The sequence below is a fragment of the Cnephaeus nilssonii genome (assembly GCF_951640355.1).
Source record: "Cnephaeus nilssonii genome assembly, chromosome: 11".
NCBI lineage: Eukaryota > Metazoa > Chordata > Mammalia > Chiroptera > Vespertilionidae > Cnephaeus > Cnephaeus nilssonii.
This window is the reverse complement of record NC_137082.1, coordinates 36,509,866-36,530,374: the sequence shown is the minus strand read 5'-3', so window position 1 is coordinate 36,530,374 and position 20,509 is coordinate 36,509,866. Positions and strand designations below refer to the sequence as shown.

Here is a 20,509-nt window from a genome sequence, read left to right as displayed (position 1 = left end):
ATATGCCCAGGAAGGGACACCCTAAGGACATTCACCCAGAGCAGAAGGGGAATGAGGCCAGGCTGAGCTTCTGAATTCGGAAGTCAACTCAGTGTTTTTGAAGTCCCAGAATATGTGTTAAGTCAAGAACATATGATGGCTCTTTACTACCCATGAGTTCAAATCTAGATTCCAAGGCCCTCCATAATCTCCCTCCCTACCCATCCAACTTCAGCCCCAACACTCTGCCCAGGGCAGACCAGTCTTCTCACCAGCATGCTCAGCAACCTCTCCCAACACCTCTCCATCCTTCAGGGGCCAGTTCATGCCTTCCTTCTTAGTCCCTGGGATTTTTCAGCACTTCCAGTCAGCACACAGAACTGTCTGACTCCTTGATGTCTGTCTGTTCTTGGCAGTTGGATTCCAGCTCCCTGTGGGTGGGCTTGTCTTTGTATCTTCTGTAATCCTTCTCTATCAGAACGCAGGCAGATGACACATTCATGCCACCTGACAGGAATCTGTAGCAAGTCCTTCCTTAATAGATGCCCTTGGTGCTACTGTAGCCCAGCCACACAAATGGAGACAGCAGCACAGAACAAATGCAAAAATCTAGGGTTTATTATTGAAGGGGAAAGGGAAGAGAAAGGAGAGGGCGAAGGGCTGGGATAATAAATTCTAGAGAGGCAGTACATGCCCCTGGGCCAGGGCAAGGCACGCCTCTGGGGGACTCTGCAGGCTAGCAGGCAAGGTTAACTTGTCTCCTTCCCATGTCAGTTGGGACCTTCCCCCAAGCCTTGAGGTTTCCTTCTCTCTTCCTGGGAATGCCAGCTGACCTGGGGCTCCCAGGTTAGATAACAGCTGGACCTTTCCTTTGGCAAACTTGCAGCTGTGTGGAGGGGCCACGACCCACTCTACAGCCATCTGTCTGTCCGTCTGTGTGCTCCCAGGCTGACCTGAGTCCTGCCCTGGCTGAGGCTGCTACCTGGAGGTGGCTTGGGAAGCACGGGGGCTGGGGCTGGGGCATAGCAGGACTGGCCCTGGGGATGTCAGACTCTGAGTCAGGGACTCGTCCAGTTTGCGGGTCTCAGCCTCCAGGACAGTGGCCTCGGGGGCCTGGGCCACGGCGAGAAGGGAGTGGGAGAGGCTGTGGTGCAGGCCTGCTAGCTCACGGCTGGTCTGGACCGAGCGAGCGATGTAGTCCTGCTTCTGCTTCCGCTCCAAGGCCAGCTGGGCTCGCAGCAGGGCCACCTGGTGGGCAGGAAACCAAGGGGAGAGCAGTTGAGGGTCTTGAGGCTGCTCCAACTCTTCCCACTCTGCTCCTGTGGCTCTTGTCAGACCAGCATTTGAACCAATCGATCGTATCCACGAATCTCAGGATCAGGCTTTACAGTGTTTGGGGAAAGGGCCCTGGGAATCGGAATCCAGTGATGGTCAACCCCGGCTGCACAGGAGAATCAACCAGGGAGCGTGAACAACAGAACTATCCCTCAACTTTACTGAGGGATAACTTACATGTAATAAAATGCCCAGGTTTGAAGTGTACATCTTGATGAATTTGATAATGTATATACCCATGTGGAACACTATCCCAATCAATATACAGAATGCAGGGCATCCCCAAAAAAGGTATACATACTTTAACAGCTGATAGTTCAATTTTGAAAATGAAATGTATTTTAATAAACATTGCCTTTATAATTATTCAAAGTGTGTGTGTACATTTTTTGGGACACCTATATTTTAATCACTGCAGAAAGTTCCATTGTGTTCTTTTGGAAGCTTTTGAAAAATATTCTGACCTAATTATTAGGGTAAGGCCTGGGCACCAGTATTTTTTTAAAGCCCCCCCAGATGGTTCTGATGTGCAGCCAGGGTTGAAAAATCACCAATTAATCACCCATTTCTCAGATGGGTATACTGAGACTACCAGGAGGTGAAGTATTGGGAGCTCAGGGTAGACACAGGACTAGGGTGAGGCAAGAGAGGCTCCATGGTGCAAAATTTAAGGAAGCACTCCAGGACGACTGTGAGGGCTTCCTTAAATTCTACTCGCAAGGTGCCTCTCTTGCCTCATCCTAATCCGGGTCCTGTCTTCGGGATTGTTTTGTATGAATTCAAAGTAATAGCTTAGGTCTAGCTTTATAGTCAGGCCCTGCCAGCAGAGACTGTTGATCTCTAAAACAGGCTCAGAGGTAAAAATTCCAGTTCTTTTTACCCCTGGGCCTGGAAAGACAGGGAGCACCTTTAGTGAGGCCTCGGAGGCAAGAAGGCACTTGACTGTTTCCCTGAGTGTGGCAGCCTGACCCGAGCTCTGAGGGATGGATCCTAGCGGGGCCTGGCGCCATGCTACTCGCCTGGTGTGCTGGCAATAGTCCTGCCTGCAAAGGTGCGTGTGAGGGCAGGGAGGCCAGGGTACTCTGCTGGCTTTAGTCTTTCCTCCTAGGCTCTTCTGCTCCTTCGTCCTTTTCCCTGTCCTTTCCTTTCCTAAGTAGGAACCTGGAGGTCTGGGGCCTGGAGAATGCTTCCTTCCCCACCCCACCCTCACCATGTGGGAGGCTGAGTTAGAATGGGCTCTTCTTACCGCCCACGAGGCTGAAGTTTGCTGAGCCAGGAACTATTTCCCCTCTCCCTATGGGAGGTGCGCAAAGGGCCAAGCACACAGCAGACATTAAAGCCGGTTGCCTGAGTGCAAGTGAGGGAAAGGGGGCTTAGAAAACGGATCCTTCTAGAACATACCTCTTTCTGCAGTTCAACCATGTGCTTGGCCTCTGAAGAGCCCTTCTGTCCTCTTCCATTCTGTGGAAGACAAATGCCATTCCTGTTGGAAGAGGCCTTCCCACCCCAGGGGTTCTGCAGGCATCCTCAGCTCATCACAGTCCCGGGGGCCAGGGCAAGGGCTATGGGTCAGAAGTGTTGGAACTCAGCCTGAATGCTCTAGGGCACCAGGGCAAGGAGAGGCCCAAACCAGTCTAATGGGTGATGCCCACGGAGACCTGACGCTGAGTTTCCAAAAGGCTTGGAAGGCACTGGCTTCACTGAGGCACCTTTTCATTTACAGAAGTACATCATGCACCTGCTTTGTGCTAGTCCTGGCTCTGAGCTAAGGATGCAGAGAGGAGGTAAGACAAGTGTCTGCCGTTCAGAAGCTCTTATTAAAGGAAGGGGGATGGAGAGCTGGGAGATGCTCAGCACACAGAAACAGTCTCCCTGTGAGGGTGCAGGGCTGTCTACCAATGGGCTGAGTTCCTCAGAATGCAGGGCTGCTAGCCCTGACTCCACCCCACCGATGCTGAGCCTCCTTCCTGGGTCAGGGACAGACTGAGCAGTGCTGCCTGGGCCAGAGCCGGGTCAGGAGGGGCTCTCTGGAATGGCGGAAGTGGCTATCTCCCCTTGCCAGGGTAGCCTGGGATATGCACTGAAGAGGGATGATTCTGGTGGCTGGGACTGGGCTCTCCTGAGGCTGTAGTCAATGAAGAGGCAAACCTGTGGTGTGGGGGATGATGCTGTGGCTTCACTGGTCTCCAGGACCCCTGATCGCGATGAGCGCAGGAAATCCCTCTTCAGCTTCCTCCGCTCTCGCTCCACCTGCCAGGAGGCAAGTGAGAAGTCAGGACTCGGCTCGCCTTTTCAAGAGAAGGCCAGTGCATGTGTGGGTGTGAGTGGCAGGGGCAGCAGTCATGGGGAGCTAACCTGCTTGCTGAGGGGAGCACATGCTAGGGCAGCCCTGAGTGCAAGGAAGTGCTCCTGGGGCAGGAAAGGCAGGGAGGCCTCGCAGGCTTTTGGAATAAAGGTTAACAAACATTTTTTGTGGTATTTGGGGCTTGTGAGCCATCTGACCTCTGTTGCAACTATTCAACTCCATTATCGTAGCCAGCAAGTAGCTGTACACAATACATGAATGAAGGGGCTTGGCTGTATCCCCATAAAACTTTATTTTCAGAAACAGGCAGCAGGCCGAACTTGGCCCTTGGGCTATAGTGTACCAGCTCCTGCTCTGAGGGCAGGGCCAGAAGGAGAGATCGTGTCCACTGGAGCCGGAGGAGGGAGCTGAGGATAGCTGTTACCTGCTCCAAGGTGGTCCGCAGCTGGATATTGTGGTGCTGTAGCCTGCTCCGGTCAACCTCCAGCTGTGCCACTGCTTGCTGCAGGTGTTCAAGCCTGTGTTCCCATGGCTGCTTCTCCTCCATCCCAGCACTAGGCTCTGCCTCTACCCCTGAGACCTGTGGGAGAGACCTGTGAATCTCACCTGGCAGTGCCTTGGACAGGTGAACAGGTAGAGGGCAAAGGGACCAATCTGGAAGGTCTGGGATTCAGGATACAATTCCCAAGAGAAGGGGACAGGCCCCTGGACACAAGCTCTCTCTTGGGCCATCTGTTCCCCCAGACCCACAGCTCACCTGGCCCAGCGGTCCACCTGCCTCTCCTCTGGGTCCCTGTTCTGTTCTGCTGGTCGGGCCAGGGCTGAGGAGGCGCTCCTTCTCCAGGGCCTGTCTGGTGAGCTCCAACTCAGCCTGGGGTGTCAGGGTGTGAAACAAATGTCATCACAACCTCAGATCCAGACTCACTCCACCTCTATCCTCAGTTCAATTTTCTCATCTGGGTGCAATCTTGTGTGTCCTGGAGCCTCTGAGCTATTCTAATGCAAAACCCTCACTTCTCAGATGGATAAAACAAGATACGTGGCGGGCTAGGACTGAAACCTGAGTTGTTTTAGATCTCCCAGAGGCTAAGTGATAACTTGGAGCGCTGGGAAGAGCATGGACGCTGAGCCACACAGAGCTGGGTATTAGGTCATCACTTATTGGCTAGGTGACTTTGGTCAGGACAGGCTCTCTCCAAACCCCAATTTCCTCATTTGTAAAATGAATACATGCTCCATGAAGCATAAATCAAACCTTTGGAATTAATCCCTTTAGATAAGTGGGGAACCTAGTGCTTGATATATTCTAGGCACTCTGTTTCATAAGTGATAATGGTCGAGAAGCGAGACAGATGAGTGTGCGTGTGTGGGTGGAGATTGTCTGGGAGGAAGAGCTTTGTAATAAAAGGGCTGCTTGGACCTAATTCTCGTTTTGCCACTTACTAAGCTGTATGTCCTTGGACAAGTTATTCAACCCCCCTAACTGTCACTTCTCATCTATAAAGTGAAAATAATAACAGTTCCTACTTTCTGGGTTTGTTGTGGAAAAAGTGAGAATGACAGTGCCCAGCATATAAAATACCTAAAATAAAAAAATGGTACTACTGTGACGAAGGGTTGCATCTGAAAGATGTTCCTGAGTGGGTGTGGCAGGAGAGACTGACCCGAGCCACAGTAGAGAAAACACTGCTCAGTGACCCAAGAGCATGGTCAGGAAGTGCCCGCCTGCCCAGCTGTCTACCTTACTGTTTCTGTGCCTGTAACCGTGGGCCTGGAAATAGGACAGTCACCCCACTCACTGAATGCTTTCTTCCTGTGCACTTTGGACATACTATCTCTTTTCATACACAAAATGGCCCTATGGGGCTGGTACCATCATTCCCTATTTTATCCACGAGAAAGCCAAGAGCCAGAAAAGTGAAGGCACAGCTAATAAACTGAGGAACTGCATTGCAAACCCAGGAACTTGACTCCAAAGTTCATAAACGTAACCCCTTCTGTGCATGTTGCCCTTTGACCAGAGCAGAGCACTGTGAGCTCCCAGAAGGAAGTCCCCGGAGATGATGAAGGGGGTTCTCTGGGGCTCAGCACAAGGCTGTAGTCAGTCTCCCAGGAAAAATGGGCTTGGTTCCTCTTGGCAAAAGAGACAATGCCTCTCTGTGTCCAATAGTCAACCCTTCTTTCCTGACTGCCTACTCTGTGGAGGCCTTGTGCTCAGTGCTGGGGGTGCAGAGATGACTAAGACATGGCCCCTGACCTTGAGGTTAAATGTTATACCCTAAGGTTCACTTCCTTCCTCACTCACCATTCCACTAAGGAGCCTACTTATTCTTAACTGCTGATACTCCAAAGTCTCCCTAGTCTCAATTTCATCTTTTACCTTCAGATCACTTGACAGATCTGCCTACTGGACATCTCCCCTTGCATGTCCCACAGGTACCTCACTCCATTTCCAAATTAAACTCATTCCACTCCTCTTCCCCAAACCCGCCTTGGTGCATCCTAGGGAGCAGAAACCTGGGGTCTGATTTCTTTCTGTCCTTTCTTTACTCCACAGTCTCTTAGCCAATCAACTGCCTGACGTCCTATGATCATCTAGGTCTGCACTTGTGCCCCCATCTGCACTTACTATCTCAGGTCACCATCTCTTCCCTGACCTCGATTACAGCCTCCTAGTTGGTCTCCTCAGGTCTAGCGTTGCTCCACACAGCAGCCTGAGCGATCTTTCTGGACTGTATATCTGATCATGTCACTCGCCTGCCCTAAACCCTTCATCCACTTCTCCCTGGTCATCCACATCCTTAACAAGACTCATAAGCCCGGAATGATGGGGCCCCTGCTGTCCTCACTTCTCTTGCCATCTCCTCCTCTAGGTTCCAGGAGCCTGAACTCCCTACACAGATACTCCCATGTTCTGTCTTACCCAGAAAGCTCCTCCCCACCTGTGCTTGGCTAATACCTTGCTGGTCCCTTCAGATCTAACCTTAAACACCACTTTTACCAGGAAGCCCTTCGGGACTCACCCCCAGGAAAGGTAGGGTGTTCCTCTAGCATACTCAGAGCACACTAAACTTCCCCCAAAGAAGCACTGAGTATAATAGGCGCTGCATTCTAACTGCTAACCCCCTAGACTGTAAGCTCTATGAGGGTAGGGACTGTGGGTATCTTATTCCCTTTGTATCCCCCCACCCCCCAGACTAGCACAACCACCTGGATTCCACTTACATTGAGATGCTCATGATCTCAGCTTTTTCCACACCTTGAGATACACAAGTGGAGGGTGGCAGGCAGCCCCTGAGTTCAGCCGCCCAGTTCAGCCCCTGAGTTCAGCTGCCCCCTGGTCCTTATGACCCATTGATGACTCACCTGTAGCCTCTGCTGTTCTGAGTCCCGCTCCAGGACAGAGGCTTGGAGGAACATGGCGACCTCCTGCAGACTGCTAACACTGGCCTTGCTCTGGGCCAGGGACAGCGCCAAGTCCTGGGCCTTCTCCCTCCACTCAATCTCCCTGGCCTCCGTCTGCCTCAGGACTGCCTGTAATCGCTCCAGCTCCTGCTGCAGCCTGGGTCCTAAAGAATCAAGTTTTGTAGAGGGCTCCTCCTCTGGGGAGGCTTTGCGGCTGTGGGCTGAGGCCTCCAGATTCTTCCTTTGCTCTCTCAGCTCCAGGATCTCCTCTTCCCTTTGTGCTAGAGTCAGCTGTAGCTCCCTTAGGCTCTCATGAAGGCCCCTCATCTCTTCCTCTCCTCTCTCCTGGCCCAGATTCTGCTTCTCTTGGATCACATCCTCTTGGAGCCTCTGGGCCAGAGACTTCTCCAGCAGCTGCCTCTGTTTCCTCTGATGTCTCAGTTCTCCATCCCTCTGTGCAAGTGCCTGCTGGAGCTCCTGCACGGCCGCCTGGTGTCGGAGATCCCGGTCCTGGATCTCACCTTCCCGCTTCCTTAGGACCTCCTCCAGCTGCCGGGCTTGTGCCTGGCAGGAGTCCAGGGCAGCCTGCAAGGTGGCCGTGCTGGCCTCTAGGCTGCGGCTCAGTTCTGCCTGTCCAAGGAGATGTTGCTCTTTCTCCTGCAGGGCAGCTTGAGCCTTGCTGAGGGCCTCCTGCAAAGCCTCAGCCTGGCCTCGGGCAGCCTCCTCCCGATGCTGGGAGGACTGGCTATCTGCCCGCAGGGCCTCCAGCTCCTGGTCCCGTTGCTTGAGCATGGCCTCTGCCTGCAGCCAGCTATCCTGCAAGGCCTTGGCCTCTGCCTCGTGCTCCTGTGCCTGCTCCGCACACTGTTGCTGGAGGGCCAGCAGAGCCTTCTCCTGCTTCTGAAATTCAGCCCTTAGGTCACCCAACACCTCCTCCAGGGCCTGTGCCCGTTGTCCCTCCACTGTCAGTTCTTCCTTGAGTCTTTGCACATGTTCCCTGTGGTCCTCAAGCTCTCCCTGGCGCTCTCTCAGTGTCACGTGGGCCTGCTCCAGAGCTCTCTGCAGTGTGCCTGCCTTTTCCTTCACAATCTCCTCCTGCCCCTGGGCCTGCTGCTGCTGCTGCTGCAGGGCCTGGAGCTCCTGGTCCCTCTGGGCCAGGGCTCTCTGGGCCTCTTCTAGCTGGCCCTGAAGTGACTGCTCTTTCAGCTCCCCCTGCTCCCTGGCTTCCTGCAGGTTCTGCTGCAGGACCACTATCTCCTGCTCTCGCTGGGTCAGGAGTAGGCTGATCTCTCCCACCTTCCTGTGCAGGCCCTGGAGCTGCTGTTCCAGCTGGCCCTTGTGTTCCTGAAGTTCCTGGATACGCTCCTGCTGGCATTCCACCTCCTTCTCCTTGTCACGCAGGATTAGCTTCATGTGCTCGAGGCTCCCTCGCTGTGCTTTATTCTGGCCCTTCCCTTCCTCTGCCCGCTCCTGCATCAGCTGCCTCTGAGAGGCCAGTTCCCGGCCTCGCTCCCTCAAGGAAAGCTTGATCTGTTCCAGGTCCTCCTCTAGAATCTTGGTCTGCAGTGTCCTCTGATCTTCAAGGACCTGAATCCTCTCTTTCTGCAGCACCATCTCCTGGTCCCTCCTCTGGAGGTCCTGAGTCAGATGCTCTTTCTGCCTCTGCAGCTCCTCGATGTGTTCTCGCTGGGACTTCACCTCCTGCTCCTTCTCCTGGAGCTCTCTTGCCAGAAGGCTGCTGTGGCTCTCCAGCTCGTGGATCTGGCTGCTTTGCACCTGCAGCTCCTGGCTCCTCTCCTCTAGGTCCAGGGTGAGGTGGGTCAGAGCCACCCTCTGCACCTCCCTCTGGCTCTCCAGCTCCTCAATTGCCTTTTGCTGGCACTCCACTTTGCGATGGTTTTCCTCCAGTTCCAGGGCCAGGCACTCCAGAGTAACCAGCTGCTTCTTCAGATCCTGAATCTGTCCTTTCTGGGACTCGATCACTTGGTCCCTCTTCTCGAGTTCTAGAAGCTGATGTTCTACAACATTCCTCTGCGTCTCTTGATCCTTCTCGAGCTCTTTGATCTGCTCCCTCTGCACAGTCAGCTTCTGCTCTCGCTCCTGGACAGCCATGGGCAGATGCTCTAAAACAGACCTGCACCTCTCCAGCTCCTGAATCTGTACCTGTTGCAGATCCACCTCTTGATTCCTCTTCTTTAGGTCCAGAGACAGCAATTCCAAAGCCGCCTTTTGCATTTCCCGCTGCTTCTCCAGTTCCTGGATTTTTTCCTGCAAAGCCTCCACCTCCCCTTCTCTTTCAGATAGGGCCTGGGCCAGGATAGCCAAGTTCTCCTGTAAAGCCTTTCCTTGGGCCACCTTCAGCTCGCCCTGCTCCTGCAGAGCCTGGGCTCTCTCGCGCTCACTCTCCACCTCCTCATTTTTCAATTTCAGGGCAGACCGAGCAGTTCGCAGGTTTTCTTCCAGGACCCCTGCAGCACTCGCCTGAACCCTGGCTTCTGCGACAGATGCTTGCAGATGTTGCACCTGGGCTGTCAGGTTCTCCTTAGCTGCCTGAAGTAACTCTCGCTCATTCTGCAAAACAAGATGCACAGCCACCTTAGACCACACTTCCTTGATACCATCACTCCAACACGGGTCCTTTCTTTCCTTACTTTGAGGCACCAGCATTGTCAAGGACTTGGACCAAAAGAACTGCATTCCACTTAAGCTACCACTGTGAAAGAACAGACCTACCACGTCCCAGGGCTCAGCTATGCCCAGAGGAGAACGCATTGTGCAAATGAGTCATCCCAGATTCTGGTCCTTCAGGGCAAGGGACAAAAGTTTCAAACTTAGTTGAGAAAAATAACTGAATGAGGATTTACTGGATCCTTAATAGTGGCTCAGGGAGTGGAGCCAGCCAGAGAATCAGACACTGCTGAAGGAAGCTGGGCACTACATATGGATGAGATAGGACTATAGACCAAGATGGGTCTGAGAGCTAGAGCTGGGTCCTGAAGGACTACTCCTGAAGCAACCCCCGCCCCACACCAGTACCACCATACCTGGGCTTCCATTCCCTGCAGCTCTGCTCGCCGTAGGCGACTCTGTAAGGATGCCACAGTTTCGTGCAGTTCCATCAGCTCAGACTCTAGGGACTTCTGTTTTTCTTCCCACTTGGATTTCTCTTTGGGAAGAGGAGGGGTAGTGGAGCAAGGCCGATGGTTGGGGGTAGAGGAAAAGTGGGAGGCAGAGGCAGAGGCAGAGGCAGATGGAGGATGGGAAACAGAATCAAAGGGGAAGAAGGCCAAGGAGAAAATTATATCCAGTTTCATAGAGACATCACCCATCTGCCAGCTGCTCCTGTTTGTCTAGCTCCTGGCTGCTTCCAGACTCATGTCTGTGTCTGCTGCCCAGCTCCAGCACTGCCTTATAATCACCCCAACAATTTCTCAGCCTGATCACATTCAGATCCTCGACCCTGGGTTCCAGACAGGGTTGAGCTGGATGACGCTGGAGATCCTTGCGAGTCCCCTACTCTATGATTTTGCTCTGGTTCTTGGAGACCAGGGGTGCTCTGCTGGCTGCCCCCATCCCTACCGTTTCTGCAAAATGCACCTAACCCAGCTCTACGTGTGTGTCTCTCAGGAGACCTCTGGGATACTTTCACGACCCAGACCCACTCCCCAAGTTGTCCTCTTCTCTTCCACAGTAGAGCCTTGAGCCTCAACATCCTCCCCTCTCCTTTCCCTTCCAAGTAGTCGCCACCCTTTTCAGCCCTTGGCTGTGGCTCAGATACGTTCTCCCCATATTCCCCTCCTTGCTATCTCTCAAACAGTCCTCAATCCTGCTGTCAAAGGTTAAATCATTTTGGGGACATAGTTGAAGATGAAAAAAATAAGTAACATGGATAAATGACAGAAGATAAAGAATTTTAAAACGTCCTCACAGTCCTGGCCCTGGGTTGCCGATTGTTAAACTGCAGAGAGAGAAAACAAAAGCCTAGCCAGCAACTTCTCACTTCAGCAAATCTGTTCCTCTTAATCCCTTCTGCCGGGACGGCCCTCAAAGGCCACGGGAAGCAGAAACTCGTTCATGGGGCCTCACCCCTTTGGCGATGCCTCTAGGTACCTCCTCACAGTTGTGGACAAGCAGTAAAGAGGCTGCTAGGCCTGTTCCTGCCCCTGCTGGGCTTCCCGCCTTTCTTCTCTCCTCCCTCCGAATCCCTGTGCCTGCCTTGAGCTTCTCACCTTCCTGGTTCTGGGAGAGTTGTCTCTGCAGATCCTGCAACTCTGTTTGGACCTGGCTCTTCTCAGCCTCTGTATCAGTGAGATGCTGTTTCAGCTTCTGTGCCTGATTCCTCAGATCATCCTGGGAAAGAAAGGGCATGGCTAACCGCACGTTCCTCATCTCCCACAAACCTATCCCAGTCCAGGGCCCAGGCTCTCTTCTCCCCTTCAGCCTCTTTTGGGGTTTGCCAGTGGGACCTACTCTCAAAATCCTGAGCTATTTACCTCTGAACTCGTATGCACTTGGCTTCCTGAAGTGATGACAAGCTCTGCTCCAGCTGACTAGAGCCTAGAGTCCCTTTTGGTCCCATCTGTGTCATTTGAAACAGAACTGTTGCTAAAGTTTTAGCCCAGGGTCACCTCTCCTCCCCCTAAACTCCTCCTTCAAAGCCTAACTCAGAGGTCATTTCTTCCTTCTGACCTTCCTCAAGTCAGAATGAATTGTCCCTCCTATTACCATCATGTGCACCTGTATTGATCCAGTTAATTCTATTGGTTCTGCTTTGTCTTACAATACAGTTTGGCTCCTCAGCCATGTTATAAGCCTTCTTGAGGGAGCAATCAGGTCTTTCTGCATTTTGTGTTCCCAGCTCAGACGAGCTGGCACATGGTGGCACTATATTTTTATTGGCTAATACGTTCACTATGAGATGGAATTTACAGGACATTTAGTTCAGTCTTAGGCTTGGCATGTTCCTATAAATGACAACCTCAAATCTCAGTGGTCTCAATTTGTTGGTTTTTTTCTTGGAGGTCTTGGCACCAAGAATAATTCATGGTTGAGAGGAAAATGATGCAAAATAATGTGACACATTTGTACAGGGTTTTCAGCTTATAGGGCTCACATAAGCCCCTCACTGATCTAACACTCTCAACCCTGTGAGGCAGGCATGATTTGCCCGACTTTACTAGCAAAACCAAGGCCCAGAAAACCAAATTCTTTGTTCATGGTTTCCAGGTAGTAAGTGATAAAGATGGAACTCATCCCAACCTGATCTCAGGAAGAAAACAGGTTAAACTGCTGCATGAATCTTTTCAGGGGAGGTGAAGCGGTCAGGGGAGGAGAGCAGGGGAACATACCCGGGCCTGCTGAGTCTTCCGCAGGTCTTGGTGGAGCTTGTGGAGGGCAGATGCCACCGCCTCAGCCGAGAGAGCTGTCAGGAGGGGCCCTCTCTTAAAGAGGACCCTCGCTCCATTCTGATCTGAACAAATGAGGCAATATCTCCTGACTTGGTTACCGTCTGAAAAAAATAGCTCTACCTCCCCAGACATGGCCTTGGCCTTCCCACTGATCCCTCCTCCCCTCAAAGAAGACTTTCTAAGTAGTTCATTCATCATGCACTGTCTGCATACCTATGTGCCAGGCACTGTGGTGGTCAGTAATGCTAGCTATCATCTAATAAGTGCCAGGACCTGTGTGGGCTATTTTACTTCTGTAACCTCATTAACTCCTTAGAAAAGTCATGAGAGGTAGGTACTTTTAATATCTGCATTTTATAATTGAGAGAATCAAGCTCAGAGAGGACAGGTGACTTGGGCAAGGACATACATCTAGCAAATTGTAGAGCTGGCAGGGGGCGGGTGTTCAAACTCTGGATTAATTCCAGAGTCTGTGGCCTTAGCCTTGTGGCTCGCGAACCACATGCGGCTCGTGAGCCGCGGGTTGCTGCTCTGTTGACTAATGAGTTTGCCGACCACTGGTCTAAGGAACTGCATTCCTCTTCCTTCTCCCCTGGGAGCTAGGCCTGGCTTTGGCCCAAAGGACTGAGTTCTTGGATGGCTGCCTCACCTGGCTCAGGACCCCAGAAGGAGGGAGCAGCGTCTCCCCCGCCGCTCAGCTCAGGCCTGCTCTCACAAACGGACCCCAGGGCATGCTGCAGGACAGAATAGAGGCTGGCTAGCTGGGCCTGGGCATGGTGCCCGGGCTGCTGCTCTGCAGCCAGCGCCTCCAGCTGGTTCTCCATGCTGCGCAGCCGCAGCTGTAGCTGGGCTTCCTTGGCTTCCTGGGCCCACAAGGAAGCTCGCAGCTGCTGCTCTGTTACTCGAGATGCTTCTAGCTCCTCCAGCAGCTGTGCTTCCTGGGCCAGAAAATTGGCTTCTTTTTCCTTTACCTCCTGCTTCAGTAGTTCCACCTACAGGGAGGAAGTAGTCACCCTGAGCAGGGAGTGGATACCTGCTCCTCAGACCCTCCCTGGTCTTACACTACTCAATCCCGCACCAACCTGATCAGGGCAGGAAGGGAGTACTGCAAGGAGTAGTACCCTAGATCTGACCTGCACGCCTACCTACTCACTCCTAACACGTGAATGTAGGCTACGCAAATGGGCTTTGGCCCTGGTCCCCCGGCAACTATGCCAACTCCCTATTAGAATTCTGCCTGAAACCCTGACACTGAACCTAAGACCAGTCACAATAATACTGGCTACCATTTATCCATTGCTTGTGTTCGTGACACTTTATATATAACTATAATGGTTAACAAGTGTCACCCTTGTTTCATGGATGAAGTAACTGATGCTCACACAACCCGGAAGCAGTAGAGCTGGGAATCTAACTCAGGATCTGGGTCCTTATCTGCTGCAGTCTCCTATCTCTCTCTTGCTCTCTTACTCGTCTCCTCCTAGTTCCATCTTCCCTCTGCACCAAGGATTGGGGTGGGTCCTCCTGTGAGCAGACTGAGTCCCCTTGCTGCCTATTTATTCTGGAGTAATACTATGGCCCTGCTGTGTCTTGTCAAACAGACAAAGCACACTAGGGAGTAGCCAAGCTTGAATGAACTAGGCCTGCATGAGCTCTGCCCTTTAGGAACAATGTTCTGGGCCATCTCCACAGGTGGCCGAACTCTGTGTCAGGTTCCAAACCCCACCCTGCCCACTCCTGGCTTCCCCCTCCTGCCAGGGCTGCTGAAGTCCCAGCATGCCCTGTAATAAGAAAAGAGAAAGGTCCTCTTCATGAACCAACTCTGAGCAACCATCTCCCACTCCAGGGGCAGGCTTCCACCAGGGAATAGGGCCCATCACCGGCGGGAAGTACCTGGGCACTGAGCTCTTTCTGCCCTCCCTGGGCCTCCTGCAGATCCTGGCGCAGGGAACTCAGCTCCTGTTGTCGAACAGAGTCAGCTTCTTCTAAAACAAGGAGTCTCTGTTCCTTTTCCTCTAGAGACAGAGTCAGGCTGAAAAGAGAGGGGTCAGAGAGCTAGGGAGCTAGGCCTGGCTTTGGCCCAAAGGACTGAGAATGAAGACTTACCTTCTCATCTGATTGTTCTAAACATTTAATCAAAATGGATATAGTAATGATAATCATTACAGTGTAACAATAAAAACTTCTATTTATTGAGCACTTACTGAGTGCTCCTAGATACTTCTCGCATATGATACCCAATTTCAGCTTCATAGTTTATTCTTCTCTGGGAAATTCCAGAAATATCTATATCATACCTAAAATTCAACATGTCCAATCTGTTCTATCCCCTCTGCACCTCCCCAATCACCCCTATTATGTTCTCTAGCTCAGTGAATGAATGGCACCTCCACCCACCTAGTACCCCAACTTAGAAGCCTTGATCATATCACAGTTCTCCCTTCATCCCACATACACCTAATCTATGACTACATATAACTGATTCCAATTTCCTAAACGTCCTCTAAACCCCTTCAGTCCTCCCCATCCCACTCCCCTATCCTGGTTTGGCTTTAGTATCTCTCATTTAGACAACCGTACTAGTTTCCTAACTTGTCTTCCTGCCTCTAGAGTTGTTCACAAAAGGATTTGTCCCTCCCCAACCTCCGACAGCCCTGAGAATACATGCCGCTTTTCATTCTGGGTGATCTGACCTCATTCCTGATGTTGCGTGTCATCACTATCTCTTCTACTAATCATAAAGTGGATTATGTTGAGTTGCTGGCTTAACGCCCTGCAATGATTTTCTACCAAACCTAAAATAACTACAAACTCCTTCCTGTGGCCTACGATATCCTGAATGACATGGACTTGTCTAGCTCAAGTCACTGTTCTCAGTCACCAGGCTCCAGTCATGCTGCACCTTCAGGTTCCCCAAACACCCCCAGCTTTGACCGGCCCCAGAGCCACCGCGTGTGACTTCTCTCCCTACTGCATAGAACTCTCCCACCCTTTGCATGGTGGCTCCATTTCGTCCTGCAGTGGAGGAAGGCCTTCCCTAACGTCTAAAGTAGATCTCCCTCCCCAGCCTGCCCCACTTCTATTTCCGCATCCTGTTTCTTTCCTCCACACCATGGAACATAATCTGCAATAATTTATTTTGGGGGTTATTGGCTTAATGTCTTCCCTACCAAATTATAAATTCTGTTGAAATGGGGACCATACTATCTTGTTTATCACTGTATCCTGACCCCTGGCATAGTGCCTGGTACATATGCATTTGTCTAAATATTTACTAAGTAAATGAAGTGTAGGCTTTGAAGACAGGGTCTGTGTCCTACCCCCTTGGCTACTTGTACAGCCCACAGCTGGAGACATGAAAGGCTAGATGACCTGAACAAAGAACCGTCAACCTCCCAGTGACCACTGGAGCGAGACAGGCAAAAGCCAACTGCATGGCTTGTCTAGCCTACCTGGCTTTGTCTCTTTCCAATTCTTTCTGAATTTGGCTACATTCCTGGGCCTCTCTCCGCTTCTCCTGAACCTCCTGCTCCACCAGCCTCCAGGAGTCATCCTTGGAAACCAGCTGAGACTTCAAGTCCTCCACCTGGAAAGTTAAGGGCATGAGGACCAAGGGCAGGGGCCCAGAGGGAGGATGCTTCTCGCCTACGGCTTCATGGTCCTTCCAGGTTTACCTCAATCGCCAGCTCATCTCCAGTGCTCTGGAGGTTCCACCAATCAATCCTTACATACTCTTCTTACCTACCCTCCTCCCCAAACACCATTCAGCTTAGTCATCTGTCTCCCAGCCTCACATATGCTGGATAAAGACAGACACAAATAAAAATCTTTGCTGAAAATACACCCAAAGGCAAAGTGATGGGCAAGGGTAGAGTGATTGTATTTTTTAAAATGAACAATCAGAACACCATCTGATATAGGATTTTGAGAAGGAAAAGCAATCAGAATAAAAAAAGTAATCTGGTCTGGCTGGTGTGGCTCAGTGGTTGAGTGTCAACCCATGAACTAGGAGGGAAGACAAAAAAGAACAACCGACAGTGGAGCTGCCTGAGAATATCTAAGTTCTGTAGTCATCGCAGAAAGATTACACCCCAGAGCTCACGGGGCATGCTCAGCTCTGAGCATCCTTCAGTCTTCCACTCAGTACTGGGGCCTACCCTCCTCCTCCCAAGCTCCCAAGGTTCCCCTTGTCCTGCAGGAGGGAGTGGGGCAGCCTGGCTTTGCTGGGGAAGTGCTGGGGGGCTGGGAGAGAGGAGGAGGGACCTGCTTCTGCAGGTCTATCTTATCCTGTAGCAGGGAGCCGCTCTCTCCTCGGAGGGCAGTGAGGTCATCTCTGTGCTGCTGGGCTGCCTGCTCCCGCTCCCGCTGGGCCTCCCGGAGCTGCGTCTGCAGCATTCCAATGGTCTCCTGCAAAGGGAGAAGACAGTTGTGAGAAGAGGAAAACTTTCACAGGGGCCTTGGTCTTGAAATTCATGTTGTAGAAATCAATATCATATAAATACTAATTTTTTAGTTGGGGTAGCAAAAGCTAAGGCAGGACCCAGCAATCCACCTTGTGTCTGTCATGCCCTGCCACCTCAACTCCTCACCTATTCCCTCTCCTCCCGCACAAAGTGCACTGGCTCACCCCGGATTTCTCGGTCGAGGTCCCCGAGTTGGCAGCAGTCCCTTAGTCAGACCATCACAACAACCTCCTGTTGCATAGCCCTATTTCTACTTCATACCTCCCCCTCCCCCCCCGCCCACACACACACACAATTATGTCCTTCTCTGCTTCTCAGGTACCAACATCTTCCCATTGCCCTTGAACAAATCCAGGCTCCTCCCATGGCTGACAAAGGGCTCCTGCCTATCTTTCCGCTCACCCCTGAGCTTATCACGCTGGAGTCACGCCGCCTCCTTTCTGTCCCGGAACTCCCCAAACCCTTTACTGTCAGTCCCAGGGCCCTTATGGTGCCTATTTCCTCTGCCTAAACTACTCTTCAAATCGATGGCTTCTTTGCTTTTTAACAGTTTTACTGAGACATAGTTCAGATGCCACACAATTCACCCATTTAAAGCGTAAAATTCAACGTTTTTCAGTGTATTTACAGAGTTTTGCAACTACCACTACAATCAATTTTAGAACATTTTCATCACCCAGAAGAAACCCTGTACACTCCCATCCCTTATTCTCGCTCCCAACCACTCCTCTACTTTCTCTCTGTAGATTGGCCTATTGTGGACATTTCCTATCAATGGAATCATACGCTGTATGGCCTCTTGTGACTGGTTCTTTCACTCCGCATGTTCCCAAGGTTCATCCCTATTGTTCACGGGGCTTTTAAACCTCATGTCTCAGCTCAAATGTCACTTTCTCAGTGAGGTCCTCCCTGGCCTCCTTGCCCAAAGTGGCCACTTTTGAATCACTCTGAATTATATCACCTTATGCATTTCCTTTACAGCACTTATTACAACCTGCAATTATCTCATTTATTTTGTGTCTGCTCCTCCTTGTCTGTCTCTGCTACTAGAAAGTAAGCTCCTTGAGGGCAGGGACCACATCTGTCATGTTCACTGGGCGCCACACCGTGATGCCTGCCATATGTTACCACCCAGTACAGGGCCTTACCCAAAGTGCCAAAGAACTGGCCAATGCTGCATGAGTGAATCAATGTTCCCCTTTCTTCCCTGCCCAGGACCACCCTCCATACCTGTTCCTTTAACTTCTGAACCTTCATGTCCTGCCTCAGCCGTTCCAGGTGCTGGCTGGCATCTGCCAGTTCCTTCTGGGTCTGCAGCAGCGTCTCCAGGAGGGACACCCTCTCCTTCTCTGTCTCGAGCTGCATCTGTGGCGGGACAGGAGCGCAGGGCTTGTTGGATCTGGTCACCATGCTCAGCCACTAGGCCACCAGCATATTCCAGCTATTCTATTGCTCTTCCGGCAAATGGGGTGGGGGCTGAGGGCAAAGGAAGGTCTGGACCCACTGACTAAGAACCAGGAAGTGCAAAGATTGCCACTCGTTTTCAAGCTGACAGGATGTGGTAAACGTCAGCCCTCCCTCAGGAAGTATGACATACTGCCGGCCCTGCAATTAATGCTGCTTGTCACCCAGCTCACTCGCAGCAAATGGGTAGCTACACTCTCTTCTAGAAGCCCCCGCGGCCCTGCTCTGGGGAGCGGGAAAGGAAGTGTTCAAAGGCAGGGGAGCCGCAGGCTGGACATCCAGACTCCCACCTGGCATAGGGCGCTCTCGGCCTTGGCCCGTTCTTCTTCCTTCTGGGTCCGGAGAGCCTCGGTCTCTGCCTGCTGCTCCCTCAGCCTCATTTCTAGCTCCATTTTCTCCCTCTCTAGGGTCTCCAGAGCCTTACCCAGTTCCTGCTGGTGCCGGGAGCACTCTTTCTCCTGGTCATACAAAGGAAACACTGTTAGAACCAAATGGGTGAGGAGAGGCGGCCGAAAAACTGGATGAGAGTAAGTCCACTGCTCGCCAGCTGTATGACCTTGGTACTGCTCGAAGCCCGTGTCCTCATCTGTAAAGTAAGGCTAATAACCCTGCCTTCCCTATCTCACCACACTTTATGAGAATCAAATGAGATTTATAAAAAAAATCAAATGGTATCACACATGAAAGTGCTTTCTAAAGTGTAGCTGTCCCTAATATAAGTTACGAGTATGCCTTATTTTAAAGCAACCGCATCATGGCTCACGGTTGTAACAATAAACTGAGGTGGCAGACTCGCTCTCTGCTGCCCACTCTCCCCTGCTCAGGGTGGCAGTTAGCCTTCCAAAAAGTCAGGTCGAGCCCAGCAAGGGTGTCTCCTGTATTACACAAGAGCACTAGGACGCGGGATCCGGTCCTCCCAGAAGTCCACCAAAGCCTTCCCTGATCTCCCAGACTAACCCAGCACCCTCTGTTAGGGGTGAAGGGCTCTGGAGCCAGGCTGCCTGGATTAGTCTTTAGTCCAACACTATTAGTGTGACCTCAGTTAAAGTCTATCACATCTCCATGCCTCAGTTTCCTCATCTAGAAAAATGGTGATAACAACAGTGTCCTCCCTTCTAGGATTGTTTAGAGGATTAAGATAAGTCATGTAGCCCTAGCCAGTTTGGCTCAGTGGATAGAGCCTCGGCCTGCGGACTGAGGGGTCCCGGGTTCAATTCCGGCCTAGGGCACATGCCTGGGTTGCAGGCTCGATCCCCAGTAGGGGGCGTGCAGGAGGCAGCCGATCAATGATTCTCTCATATTGATGTTTCTATCTCTCTCTCCCTCTCCTTTCCTCTCTGAAATCAATATATATATATTGCCTGGCCTGCACCCTCTCACAATCCAGGACCCCTCAGGGGATGTTGGACTGCTGGTTTTGGCCCGATTCCTGCAGGCCAGGCTGAGGGACCCCACCAGTGCACGAATCCGTGCACCAGGCCTTTAGTACAAAATAATATTGACTGTAAACTGTACTTTAAAAAAAAAAAAAAGAGCTAGAAGCAGGAGTTGGCACCTTGGTTACCAGGCTAGTCCTATACATATTTCACTCTTATAAGCAGTAATATCTGGACCAAGAGTCAGCAGGTGGAACACTCCCTGAAGGGAGGCCAGGGAGGCCTCTCCCATCCCCTAGCCACATCCACCACCTACCAATTTCTCCTGGAGCTGGTTCACCTCCTCCTCATGGGCTGATTTCAGCTGCTGCAGGGCAGTCTGCCCCTCTTGCTCAGCCTGGGCAAGCTGTCTGGCTGCTGTATCCCGCTCCTGCTCTGCCCGGTTCCGTTCAGTGTCCAGTTCCAGCTTCAAGCACCTTACTTCCCCTAAGATGCAAGGGTCAGGATCTGGTCTCTGAGCCCTCCTTTTAAAACCTCCTCTTTCCGCCCTAGCTGGTTTGGCTCAGTGGATAGAACATTGGCCTGCGGGCTGAAGGGTCCTGGGTTCGATTCCAGTCAAGGGCACATGCCTGAGTTGTGGGCTCAATCCCCAGTAGGGGGCATTCAGGAGGCAGCCGATCAAGGATTCTCTCTCATCATTGATGTTTCTCTCTCTCTGAAATCAATAAAAATTAATTAAATAATTAATTAATTTATTTATATTTTTATTGATTT

The 20,509-nt window shown here is 51.7% G+C and overlaps 1 protein-coding gene across 8 annotated transcripts in view; it reads right to left on the bottom strand.

Moving 5' to 3' along the window:
• Window positions 1–594: 594 nt before the first annotated feature.
• The window catches only part of CEP250 (centrosomal protein 250), a 43,395-nt gene continuing 23,480 nt past the window's right edge, over window positions 595–20,509 (bottom strand). For 7 of the 8 annotated variants that reach the window (XM_079783629.1, XM_079783630.1, XM_079783632.1 and 4 more), the window contains 16 exons: window positions 20,052–20,221; window positions 18,650–18,817; window positions 18,126–18,260; window positions 16,696–16,839; window positions 15,885–16,018; window positions 14,326–14,464; window positions 13,082–13,424; window positions 12,373–12,494; window positions 11,254–11,374; window positions 10,069–10,190; window positions 6,986–9,595; window positions 4,377–4,490; window positions 4,044–4,199; window positions 3,463–3,564; window positions 2,716–2,775; window positions 595–1,227 (listed from right to left, as the gene is read on the bottom strand). In XM_079783629.1, coding sequence (XP_079639755.1) covers window positions 958–1,227; window positions 2,716–2,775; window positions 3,463–3,564; window positions 4,044–4,199; window positions 4,377–4,490; window positions 6,986–9,595; window positions 10,069–10,190; window positions 11,254–11,374; window positions 12,373–12,494; window positions 13,082–13,424; window positions 14,326–14,464; window positions 15,885–16,018; window positions 16,696–16,839; window positions 18,126–18,260; window positions 18,650–18,817; window positions 20,052–20,221 — 4,910 coding nt within the window. In that variant the 3' untranslated portion in view covers window positions 595–957. The remainder of the gene's footprint in view (window positions 1,228–2,715; window positions 2,776–3,462; window positions 3,565–4,043; window positions 4,200–4,376; window positions 4,491–6,985; window positions 9,596–10,068; window positions 10,191–11,253; window positions 11,375–12,372; window positions 12,495–13,081; window positions 13,425–14,325; window positions 14,465–15,884; window positions 16,019–16,695; window positions 16,840–18,125; window positions 18,261–18,649; window positions 18,818–20,051; window positions 20,222–20,509) is intronic. The other variant, XM_079783634.1, reaches the window with a different exon arrangement.